Source organism: Lonchura striata, chromosome 1 (assembly GCF_050655825.1).
Source record: "Lonchura striata isolate lonStrDom1 chromosome 1, ASM5065582v1, whole genome shotgun sequence".
Classification (NCBI taxonomy): domain Eukaryota; kingdom Metazoa; phylum Chordata; class Aves; order Passeriformes; family Estrildidae; genus Lonchura; species Lonchura striata.
In genome coordinates this window covers 15,997,022-16,010,095 of record NC_140703.1, presented here as the reverse complement: position 1 = coordinate 16,010,095, position 13,074 = coordinate 15,997,022, and the positions used below count along the sequence as shown (strand labels likewise).

Below are 13,074 nucleotides of genomic sequence, written 5' to 3'. Positions count from 1 at the left end.
ATCACCCCCCACCGAACCCGCCCCTTGCGAGGGGAGGGGGGGAGCTTTAAATGAAAAAGCCGAACCGCGCTCTCCTCCTGCCCCCCTCCCCGCACCCACCCGCCCCACGCTGCAAGGCCCAGACTCTGGGGAAATAAACCCCGGCTTGGGGGGGGGAGGGTGTTGCGGGGAAGGGGGGCAACGAGGGGAGCGATAAGGAAACCGAGTCTATCTGCCTCCCCAGGCCCCAGCCAGGGGCCAGCACCCCCAGCCCCCTCCGCCCCGCCGCCGGGGGGACCCTGCCCCACTCGGGCGACCCGCCGGGATCGCTCCTCCAGCATCCCTCCCTTCCCCAACCCCCCCCCACTTATGAATATGTAAAGCGGGTTTATTGTGGGCGTGCGGGCCGGGTGGCGGCCAAGCCACCCCCGAACGCTTTTGGGTGTGGGGCTGCCTCCCCCCTCCCTCCCGGCGTGTGTGTCCCCCCTCCCTCCCGCCCCGACCCCTCCGCCTCGCCGCGCCGCCGCCGCCCATCGCCCCCACGGCCGGTGCCCCGGCGTGCGGGCTCCGTGTGCGGGAGGGACGGTGTGTGCGTGTGTGTGTGTGTCTCCCCAGCGCGGGGAGGCTGCTCTGCTTCTCCTTCTCCTTCCCCCCCCCCGCTCCCTCCTGTGCCGTTAATTATAATAATCCTGAGTACTAATAAATTATGCTAAGCGGGGCCGGGCGGGCGGGCGGGGGGGGGGGGTGCGCCCCGCGCGCGCGAGTATGAATATGAATATGTAAAACGCAGTAATGATTACCTGCCGCCGCCGCCACCGCCGCCGCCGAACTCTCATCTTGACTCGCTGCTCCTCCGTCCGCCATTTTGAATATTTTAACCAAAAATCGGCCGCGCGATAAACCCTCCCCCCTCCCCTTCCCCTCCCTCTCTCCTCCCTCCCTGCCCGCGCCGCCGCCGCCGCTCCGCGCATGCGCCCCGGCCTCTGAGCTCCCCCCTCCCCTCCCTTCTCCTCGGCTGCTTTCCCGGCGAGGGCGCGGAGCGGCGCCGCGCATGCGCAGCGTGGCCGGACCGGCTCGCTCCCCTCCAGCCGCCGGCGGGCGATGGGGGGAGGCGCGTGCGCACTGGGGCGCCCCCCGCGCGCCCCCTCAGGGCACGAGGCGGTCCGACCGCCCCCCCCGCCAAAAAGGTCCTCCCCGTGGTCATTAGGGTTTATTTTTTTTTTGTGGTTGTAAAATCTAGGTAATTTACAGGGGACAAATTGAATGTTTAAGGGGAAAAATCTGAGGTAGAGAGGATGCAGAGAATGGATGTGTTAGGATAAAAACAAGGTTATTTGTAGTGGGCAGGGAGGAAAGGTTTGGGGCATAAAACTGGAGGGGAGAGAAAGAACATTTTGAGGTGAAATTGAGGTAATCAGGAGTGGGCAGGAAGAGGAAATTTTGTGGGTAAAATCTGAGTTAATCTGTAGGGGAGGGAAGTGACATATTGAGGTAAAACCGAAGCTGTCTGTCACTAGTGGATAGGAAGGGAAAATTGTGGGGCTAAAACTTGAGATGATCTCTAGTGGAGAGAATGGACATATTGAGGTAAAAATGAGGTAATTACTAGTGACGGGAAAATCCAGGGGGAAAACTTGAGGTCATCTGTAAGGAAAAATAAGTATTTTGTAGGAAAAATCTGATTGAATCTTTAGGGCCAGAATGAACAATTGGGGGATAAAGTAAATGTAGCCATTGGATTTTCATGCTGGGTCACCTAGGTAATTATTGGGGACAAAATTAATATTTTGGAGGTAAAATCTGAGGTAGTCTATAGGGAAGAGGAGGAAGATTTTGAGGTAAACTGAGGTAGGGAGATTTTGGAGGGGTTATAGCTTGGAATAATCCGTGGGGGACAGGTGCCGGTCAGGAGCCTCCTGGTGAATGGCCGCTCCGAAGGCGCTGTGCCCGTGAGGAGTGGTGTGGAAATGCCCGTCTGGACTGCACCTGCACCCAGGTACTGCCTGAGCCCTGGGCAGGACTAAGCCCTGTGAATAAAGAGGATTTGCATCCAGGGAAAATGGAATCGCAGAACCTGTGGTTCTCATGGAGGAGGGTGCCTGAGCGAGGGTCTGTTTTTCCTCTGGAAAAGAGTGATTGCACAGAAGCGATCCTCCTCTGTTCAAAAAACCCCACCCTAACATTCCCTCGTTCTGGGCAACCCAATGCTCCTGGGGTGCTTTTCTCAAATACTTTATCCGCTTACACTTCCCGCGTCAAATTGTCCTGGAAGGGGAGTCAGGTTTCATGTCTCCCTCGTTAAAGGGGAGTAAATATGAGACCAGAGGGACCAGCAAATAAAATTAACTTGAGATTCAAAGCTTCCAAATCAGGATGAACAATTAGCCAGAGTGGCAAAACTTTGTTAATTCCTGACGGATTTGGCAGAGTAAAAATAAAACTTAATCACATTGTAATATTGCGTAAATACACGTTATCCCTGAGCTTTGTAATGTACTTCCAGAAAAAGAAGAAAGGGAGGCTGGTATAGAATGGCATTCATTAAGGACTCGGTCTTAACGTTTCCCAAGAGTCAGAGTCCAAGCCAGGTTTTCTTCTGGGGTGCAAAACATTGTGGAGTAAGAGGAGCTGTTGGGGATCTGTTCTTGCATGCTGTTGCTGAAGAAATTAGAAGTGGTATCAGAGACAGCCACTAGATTTTTTTCATGGGTAGGAGAGAGCCAAAAAGGAAAGGCTGAATGAGGGAGACAGCAGGGTGTATCTGCAAGGGGTGAATCAGAAAGGTAATTTTGTCATTTTTATTTAAAAATAAGGTCCTCTGGTAATGGGATTTTTTTTTTTCTTGCCATCCTATAAAATAACCAGAAATGGACTGCAGTGCGAAAGAGCAAAAACCTTCCCCTAACACCAGTCCTACTCATGCACATTCATTTGCTGACACCCTAAACCAGCAATTAAGCACTTTGTCTCCTGAAGATCTGTGTTGCACTCACAGGGGCGAACATGTAAACAAAGGCATATTGTCGTGCTCCTCTTCAGTTCAGCCATGATCCTCGCGGGCCAGTTAATCCAGTTTTATGGCCAGGTTATACCAGCACTGCAGCACGCAGGGGCTGCACCAGGACAGATAAACGTGGAGAGAAAGGGCTGCCTAGATTAAGACTCTGCACAGCTCTAATCCTGCCTACGCTGAATATTCTCTCCCGTATCTCCCTATCTCACCCAAAGACTCCTCTCAGTCCGGCATGCCACTTCCCAGTAACCTCTTTCCTGATCCCAGCAGCTTCTTGCTGGGGAGAATTTGCTCCCATTACCACACCTGATTTAGCCTTTGCTCTCACTCAGCTTCTGCACACTTAGCTGGAACCCACAGCTACCGCAGGAAAGATGTCTGAAAACAAGTAGTTGCTAGTGGTTTGGTGTTTTTATTTTTGTGGGGGTTTTGTTTGTTTCTTTGTTTGTGGCTTTTTTGTCATTTTCTGGTAGTTATTAATCTACTCTGTGTTTTCTAATTGACCACCTATAAAGAGAACTTAATTCAGTCAAGCCACATAGGTGCTCTCGCTCTCCCTGTAAAGATTAGTCTGGATCTATGTCTGCATCCTCTCCTCTAGTTTTCTTTGAATGCATCTCTATCTGATGCCTTCCCCAAGGTGTCATACATCCCTGTGGCTATATATCCAGGAAAGCTGGCCAAATCATTAGTGATGAATAATTTATCAGATAAATTTTACCTCTCTTTCAATTGTGAATGCCACGTAGTGCCTGATTGGTGTCTTACTCATGAGCAACTTGCTGGAAATACTTGAAATTGGAGATAATTGGACAAAAAGATGATACAAGGCTTAGTCCTGTGAGGAGCTGAGCACCCTGGATTCATTTCAAAAAACAACATAAGGAAGTTGGTTGTTCAGCTGCAGTCAGTGAGACTGGGCTCACACTGGTGGTGAAGTATGCACTGAAACAGAGCCCAAAGCAGCAAGCAGCGAGAAGGACCCTGTGATTCTGTTCTCTGGCTGGACTTGTCAGCCACACAGAATTGCCTCTCACAGGGATTTTGCTTTAAAAAGATTTTCTGGTGGTGAAAAACAATACAGTGTTCAAAATCAACACCACATGTAAAGGGAAGAAATGGTATTTGAGGATCTTTTAAAGCTCTGCAGCATGTCTGCGTCCATTGTTTTGATGTCGAACCAGATACCTCTTAATTCCTAACCCTAATTGGCCTGCTTGACTTGTGCCCATAACCCCAAATTTTCTATGATCGCTATGTGACCTTCTGAATTTTCTATCTCCTGCTAGAATTAATTCAGTAGTGTTTCACAGACAATTTTTTTTTAAGGTAGGGAGGCAGAGGACAAAAGAAACATGAGGTGGGAAGGCAGGGAGCAAAAGAAACACAAATCACAGTATTTAAGCAAAAAGCACATAGGGAAGGAAATTATCCTTTTCATGAAACAGCTCCAGTGTATAGCGAAATTAAGAGCAAACTTATCTGCTCTGCTCCAATTCCACCGTGCCACTCAGATGTGAATCCCAGATGCTGCTTTTCTCACACAATGTCCCCCTTCTCTCTATCCTGTTTTCTTCACATAAGATTTCTCTCCTACAGAAGGGCCTGTTACTAGAGTCACGTATACTTCTGCTTTCCCTTTGGTCATACAGATAATTAGAAGCTTCTGCCTCAAAACAGTCATTCTTTGCCCCTTGTGTTTTCATACATACGTCCTCAGAAACCTCTGTATTCCTTTCACTTGGGGACTGCGCAGATCGTCTCACATTTAATTAAACTTATCTGTGTGTTTCTGTCTGTTTCCTATTTCTCATCGTCATATGCAACCTGACATAGGAACCGGCAGCCTCCCTGCTACAGTGTTATTTTTTGAACACACTATTGATAGCAAAAGACACTGTGTCTTAAAAAGCTTGCAATTTAGGGAGCTGGCAGGGAAAAAACGAGGGGAAAATGGGATTAGTACCTTCTTGATTGAGGAGAAGTGAAGAAAAGCAACATAAAGACTATGCATAGTCCCTCCAGTGTCACAGCCGACATTAGTGGGACACAGACTTGCACCTAGGTGCTCGGAGGCTATGCAGTTCAGTACCACAAAGCTGTTTTTCCTTTCTCTCCTGCACTGCTCCCCGCCCTCCTCCTGTTCCCAAGCATGGAAAAGAGTCCACCCTTATCCCCAAGGCTTGGGACCCACCAGTACTGTCTCATTCCATTATTATACTTTCCCCCCTCTTCAGATCTCCCTCCTACGCACCTTGTGAGTGCTGAGCACGAACAGCAGAAGAGAAATGGAGACTGTCCACTGCATATATTGGCTGATTTTTTTCCCCTTGCACACTCCTCTGGCTGCCTTTGACCAGATTGCTTTCTGCCTTCAGTTCTGACCTATTCTGTTGTCTCTGGACTGAAGAAAGGATGACCCTGAATCTGTTATTTTTGAGAGTTGTTGCCGCTCCTCTGAATCTTAAAGATAATAAAATTATAGCAGGAAAGTTGTACCATCTCATAATACTCTGCCCCTCCCAAGTGCAGCTAACTGCTTTTTTGGAGATAAGAAATGGAGCATGGACAAAAAGAAGCATGTTTTCCATTTTCATATTTTTTAAAAAACCCTGTAATTCAGAACCTTCACACATCCTCAGGAAAGGGAGAGGTAATTACTAAAAGGACACTTATCTTTTCAGGTGGCTTTTTCAATCTATTTCTCCCTCTCTGCTGCTTTGCCTGTACTTACTTTAGCTCTAGCTTAGTTTTTTGTATGCATTTCAATAGTTGTCATCAGTGCAGCTTCTGAACCTTCCGATTTTAACCAGTTACATCTTACAAATCACCAGCTTTGAAAATACAGGAAATTATTGCTGTACTTCTTTAACAATGGTAAACTAAAGCAGAGAAATTAAGAAACTTTTCTTTGGTTGCATGTTTAGCTGAGCAGCCCAAGAAGAAGAGCCCCCAGTTATCTCGGTTGTGCCTTGATTGAAGGACCCTATTCAGCAGTTATTGTTCCTCTCCCAGAGACCCACAAGGCTGGCTGCATCTTTACCTGTTTCTCTGCTCTGAGAGGGACAACTATGAGGTCCTACAACTTGATTCAGATCTCTAAGGAGTGGGATTTGCAATTGCCTGATTCAAGTTGCCACTCAAAACTATCACAGATCTGCTTTCAGTGTTTTTTCTCTTCCTCCCCTTGCTACAGCAAAACCCTTAAAAATACCTGTTTTTTGTTAGGATGATTACTAACTAAGACTTGGGAAAAGCTCAGATACTAAAGCAAGAGTGCCAGCAGTGTGAAAAACTCAGGCAGAAGGGCAAATTCTAGTTTGTACCTATACGAAAACCAGGGCTGAACTCCTTTTTTTGACCAGTTGTACAGCACGCTTTCTGCTGTAGACCTTGGGAATACTTTGGTGCTGCTTACATGAGGAACCAAATTGTTTTTGACCTCAGTGAAGAGGGGGCCAAGAGGGACACATCTGATGCCTTTTAGCAAACGCAAGGTTTTCTGTAGAATAGACATAGCCTATGAAACAAACACACAGCTGGAGTTAGGGTGCTTTTGAAAACATTGTCTTTATTCTCTACCTTCCTTTCTTTCAGGACAGCTCTTTGCTTATTCCCTCTTCAGAAAGGGACTTTTCTGTCACACAGCCTAGCCTGGCTGGAGATTAGGGATTCTCTCTGCCCCTTCATCCTTGAATATTTCCTTTTAATTTCACAGTTTAAATTCCAATTGTGTAATTACATTCTGCCTACCCCAAATTCCTCTGTAATTTCAATTGGACACGGTGTCCTTCACTCTCTAGGCAGAACTCTTGCAGTGCTGTGGGGCACTGTTAATAGGCTGCCACGCTCCACTCTAGTCCCATTTCATGTAAATGGGGAAAGAGAATGGACCTGGATCCCTTTGAACTAAAACTGCTGCTCCATATAGGCGAGACAGGGGTTGCTACAGAGTGACAAGTCAGTCTTGCCCCATGGCAATACACCGGGCAGTTTTTACAATGCCTCAGCCTGAACAGATTTTTGGAGTAAAAGTCTAAATCTGTCTGGAAGTATTTCTCCCCCACAACACCATACCCTTTGATCACAAATAAAGCTGTACAGAGACACCCAAAACACTACTTCACTGAATTTATGTGGCCTGAGAGTACCTGCTCGGACCGTTTAACATGGCAGAAGTGCCATAGTGATTTAATTTAGGTCCAGAGAGTTGTGTAGCAATGAGAGGGCACACAACACAGATGCCTAGTTCAGTAAAATGCTTTACAAGAACTGGCAAGTCCCATGCATTTTATGACCCAACCCTAACACTGCCTACAGATTTTGCTGTGTCAGCATTTCCCTTCAATCCTTACACTGGTGGTGCTCACCTGAGTCCCACATCCCAACTAATTTTATGACAATATTCCCTTTTTGTGTGTTGGTATCTGCTTTACATCAGTGTGAAATCATTTCTCATTCTCCTGTCTCCTTCTTGCTTTCAACTTTCTTCTTCACTGCGGCACAGGTGCTTACTTAGTCAGTGTGCCTGTGTGGAGCCCTTCAGGTATCAGAGACATTAATCTTTCAGATTTTTCACCACCTTCTGCTGTGGTCTTCTGTGGAAGCTCAGGGAAGAGAAGGCAGGGAGCATGTGCAGGCTGGGAGAATGCTCTTCCTTTGCCTTGTCTCATAGAACTTCGTCTGTCTGTACACATTCTCTGGCAAGCTCAGGGAAAGGAGTTGTTCACCAGGTTTAGAGTGATGTTCTACACAAGTCAGCAAAAGGAGTTAGTTTGCTTTAGAAACTGGAATTATTTTATGTTTTATCATCTTCAGCCACAAGCCATATTCTTTTCATCATATGTACGCCATTGTCAGAGGAATATGGGGCTGATTCCATAGCTGGTGACAGAGTTTTTAACAAAGTTTATTTCCTTTCACTGCAAGACTACCCTAGGTAGTCCTCCTACCACAGAATGATAAATCTTAACTTGAAATAAACATCCCACTCCTTGCTGGCAGTGCTGTATCTACACAGAACCCCAGTTACTTTGAATTTTGATGGGACTTCTTTATATATTCCAGACATTTGGTCCTGCTCCCAAGGGATATCTTTATGCCTGCTCCTGTGTTGGCAGACCTGAGGCTGCTGTTTGCATCTCTAGCAGCAGATAGATCAGGTGAGATCAAGGAGACCATATTTCCATGTTTCCTTGCTTAGCTTACACTGTTAAAAGTGAGCTGTTGTTAGGAGGAAACAGAGCATGTAATAACTTGAGTTGGGTTTTATTTGGCTTTGAGTCATAAATCTTAAAGGAAAGGAAAGAGCCATCATGTTCATCCCCAAGTTTGTCATACAATCAGCAAGGGGCAAGGCAGTAGTGTGGGCAAGAAAATGAAACATGTGAAGGTACAAGTGCCAGCGGGGGGAAGTCACTGTTGCTTATTGTCAGTTTTGGTGTGACACAGAAAGTTCAGCTAATCCTCTTAGTTACAGAGACACACGGGTGGGGGGAGATTGTTATCTCAAGCAATTTGCTGGCTCTACTCCTTTTTTCCTTCGAGTTTCTTTTCGCCTAATTGAGCAGCATTTCTTCCTGGGACTCGTTTGCAATAATCCTGGGGCCTCATCTGGGAAAACACTGAAAAATATAGAAAGAAGAAGCAGCCCGAGCAAGGCAGCTTGTGTCACCCTGAGCTTCTCTCTTCAGAAAGGTATCAGGTTTGGCTCCAAGTGCTGAGGATTAAAAATAAGATAAAGATTCAAAGTGAAACAGAACAGTCTGTTAATCAGGGCAAGTGATCTCTCTGAAAGTTGTATCTCATCCATGTGCTAGAAGGACAGGTAATTAACTGCCATTCAGAAAACGAGGACCTTGGTGGTCTGAGGGTGGAGTAGGGGATGAGAATTTCACGGGAGTGCATCAGAAATGTGTTGATTCCATTTTCATTGTCAAAGGGATGTATCTGCAGTAAATCTAATCAAGAGTCAAAAGGTGAACGAGAACAATAACTGGGGAGTTTGTTTTTATTTATCCAGGAGATAAGGATTCAACAACAGGAATAGAATGAGAAAAAGGCACCTCTTTCTGAGCAGACAATTATTCCACCCACGCTAGCTTGCTCATCATCAAGGTTTTAATATTCTATTACTAAGGTTATTTAACAATTTCTCAGCCTCAAGGCTGCTAATGTTCGTGCAGATACTCTGCCAGTTGCCACAGGTGTCTTTTTACAAGAGATCTGAGTAATTAACATGGGATAGTCCTGAAGATGGCAGTAGCCAAGAGCCATTCTTCAATAGACTCCACACCTTCTTCCTTGTGCTGGAGCAGGGTTGGTATTACCAACATTTGAATACATTTGAAAACTCAATTTCCGTATGCAGACAGAGCCTTAGTCCTTGACGGCACAGATTGTTTCTAGGGAAGTAAAGTCCCTGGTTCCCAAGCCCCAGGGATTCCTCCTGGAGAAGTTTGATATCACTGTTCAACTGGCTGCATTACTAAGGTGCTGGAAGTAGTTATCCCAAATAAGAGATGGCTGTATGAGTGGTGTGGCCAGTGCAAACTGTTCAGCTCATAGCCTGATACATTTACTAATGTAAATCTGATTTCAGCTGATACCAATTTACTGTGATATCCTGGACTGAGGGCTGCAGACATGAGTGATTTAATTCAAGATTATATCAATGAATTTTGCTGTGGTGGCTAAAGTATTTATTACTTCTAGCTGTGGAGATGGGTTACCTTTTCAGTTGGGATGGCTACATCAAGCAGTGACTGCCAGTGCCATCAGATGAAAGAGAAAGGGCCAGAGTGGACATCAATCACAAAACAGTTGTAAAACAACTACTATAGTGCTTTTAAGAGAAAATATGTTCTGCTGATGTCCTGCTAGCACAGGACAAGGAAGTGAGGAGCTTGGCATGTATGTTGTATCTAGACATTCTTTTTGACTTTGTCTTAAGTTGTTCAGTCCCTCTCTTGTGTTGCTTATCTGAGCCTTCAGAACGCCTCTGAGCTCACAGGTCCAGAGCCCATGTCTGGACCTGGCCTGTGACACAAGCATGGTGCCTGCTGCTGGTTTCCATACAAAGGAAGCCCCAAGGCTGGATCAAACAAGACTCACAATGTGTTTCACCAGGTTTTTGACTCAGGTATTTAGAGAATAAGGGCCCCAGTATGTGTTGTATCTTGTGCCTTGAGGTCGCTTTGGTGTGTTTCTATGCACACGATAGATAATAACTGCATTTCCTTATTTGACACCCATATTGTGAAAATAAATTTATTAAGAAGTGTAATTGCCAGAAGGTACAGAGGTGAGAGCATCTTTGATGGATTTACTTCCTTTATTTCTTAAAATACATTGGTAGAATTTGATTAAAACTAGTATTTGCTTTTTCAAACTGTACTAATTTATGGCTAGATTGTGTGTGGAAGCAGGTAGAAGGGAACTTGTACCTGTGCTATGCACAAAGCCTTTGGACCATGAGAAATGCAGGGAATGCTCTGTGATGAGTTATTTGGGAGGCTGCAGTGCTTCAAAAACACAAGGAAGAATAAGAACAGGGCAGGAATTGCTGGATTCATGGATCTGTCTCTTCCTTCTGCAGGTCTGCACAGCTAGCTAGTTACATGCAGGACTATACCATGTTCTTTAACCCTCTCAGTGAGCATTTCAGTTTGTAACACCGAAAATATATGGCAAAGGCATGTTTTTAAGCCACAGAGAATGCTTTCTGAATCCACCTCTGTAATATTAGACTGCAGCTCTGACAGTGAGATAGCATTCACAGTTGCACAGGCTGTGCAGAAATTAGACATTTATAAAATGCATACACAATGAGTTAAAAAAATATGTTTAATAAATACTCTTGTAGTTTTATATCAGATAGATGAGTGTTAGATTAATAAGAAAATTAATGTCTAAAACCACTGAAGAAAAAGACAGAATTGCAGTGGAATATCATGAATGAAAAACATTTACCACTCTGAATAGGACCATCATATTTCCCAACAGCAGAACCCCATTGTCCCCTAATTCCCCCCTCCCTTTCCCCTCCCTCCTTAAACACATTCGCATACACTATGGGAGGAATGACAGCTGTTCTTCATGGAATGACAGCCCAGGGATATTGCATCCTCCCTTAAAAAAAAAACCAGGCAAGGTACAGAATAAGGTCAGTGAAGGGAGACAAAGGGGTCTCCCAGAGATGGCAAAGGGTAATTTATTGACAGATGAGATAGACGTTACTACAGAAAAATATTAAATGGATTCTTTTCCCCTGTCTTTAGAAGGAAAGAAATGTGGGAAGGGTTAGGAAGGACAGATGCCAGAAATAGAGACAAATTTCCCAGGAGAGGAAGAAGAAATCCTGCAGGAAATTAGGATCACAACACAGAAAAAAAAATTATAAAAAATCAGAGCATCTAAAAAGCTACAAAATTCCGTCCTAGAATTCTGTATGGAAACAACAGAAAAGGGTAGTGGAGAAGGAACCCCACCAGGGTTGGCAGCCTTGCTTCAAAGGTGTTCAGTGAGAGAAGGAAGTGCTGGTAAAACACAGCACCTGATTAAAAGGCAGTGTTTGAAAAGGGCTGTCGGGAAATTACAGAGCTGTGCAGGCTCCCGACGTCAGCAGCGAGGAAGACTCTGGGAGCATGAATCAAAGGGAGGCTGAGGGAGCATGTGAAGCATGGAGATTTTATTAGGGGCAGGAGTGAGAAAGGCTTCATATAATGGGAGCAGCCAAGCTCTGCAGATGGGAGGAAAGGAAAAGCCAGGTCTTCTGGTGCAATAAACTGGCATAGTGCTGTCAACTTTGACAGTATGTCAGTTCTCACTGCAAGGAAAGAATCCAAGTGAGAGCCTTAAATAGTGAATGTTATGAATATAGTTTCTCTGGCCTAGAGAACTTTCCCCTAAATAATTGCACAGAGGAGGGCAGGAAAAGCCAGTGTACCAGTGCACTCTGATTTGGGTTCTGTAACTCCATGTTGCCTCTAGGACATGTTCCTAGAGCTTGTAACTTCAAAAGGGTTCATGATTTCCACCTTTAAGGGTGAGGCTGACAACAACAGAGCAGTCACCAAAGAAAACTTCCACAAAGATAAAAGCAGCAGAACAAAATAAATTTGAAGGAGAACAGATTTAATTTATATTCACATGCAGGAACTGGTTTAAACCAAACAGCATTTTATTCTGTCACTTCATGCAGGGAACATAATTTTCACAGTAACTCAGCCTGCATGGTAGAATAAGGGAATAGGAAGACTTTTAGTGTGTCCATTGTAATGTGCCACATGCAGCACCTTTCTGATGCCACTGCCTGCGTGAATCTTGGCAAGACCTTTCCCTCAGAGCAGGTTCTTCTGCCCATTCATTAATCTCGCCTGAACCCCTCCCATTCCAGCACGCACACATGATGGTCTCTTACCATGTGCAAGTCCAGCAGCAGCCCAGGGCATTGCATTGCCCTGTGTTGTCAGCTGCCTGCTTTCCAAACCGACAGAATTAATGCTAAATATGGGTTTTAAATTATCTAGATGTGGAGCATTCACCTCATCTCTGTAGCTGCCCATGCTGAAGGGAATAATAGCCAGGCTACATTGGATTTGAAGCTTTGGTACCCAGAGGCATTTGCAATCTTTTGAGCCTTGGGAGCCTTTGAGCCTAGGACAAAGCAAAAATAAAAGCTGACGTTTTGCTGAGTTTCACTGTTCAATGCTAAGGAAGTGTTAAATGCTAAAGCAAGCTTGTACTTCCAGTGGGTGATTTAGCCCAGCTTTCTGCTGGCTAGGAGGCTGCTGCATGCTCAAGTGCAATCTGCCACACAGAGACAGAACCAATTTGATTGTTTCTGAATCACTTCTCAAACAGAAAAACATAGGTAAAGCTCTCGGTTTTGCCAGGAGTATATGTCCCATCCATGTGACGGCCTGTATTTATATTTGAAACCACCTGTGCCATCAGTGTGACCCAGATCTGAAAGATGATTGAAACACTGCAAAATTCAGTGCAGCATATTTTAGGGACAGTCTGCAATTAACTGGGTTATGATGGATAAACATGAAATTGCAATGAGGAATTTCTCCCCA

The 13,074-nt window shown here is 45.3% G+C and overlaps 1 protein-coding gene across 11 annotated transcripts in view; it reads right to left on the bottom strand.

Moving 5' to 3' along the window:
* The window catches only part of POU2F1 (POU class 2 homeobox 1), a 116,937-nt gene extending 111,423 nt beyond the window's left edge, over nt 1–5,514 (bottom strand). For 8 of the 11 annotated variants that reach the window (XM_021550166.4, XM_085590020.1, XM_085590063.1 and 5 more), the window contains exon 1: nt 780–934. In XM_021550166.4, coding sequence (XP_021405841.1) covers nt 780–843 — 64 coding nt within the window. In that variant the 5' untranslated portion in view covers nt 844–934. Of the gene's footprint in view, nt 1–779; nt 935–5,246 lie in introns of those variants that run through there. The other 3 variants (XM_085590029.1, XM_085590065.1, XM_085590053.1) reach the window with 2 other exon arrangements.
* Between the last annotated feature and the right edge of the window lie 7,560 nt (nt 5,515–13,074).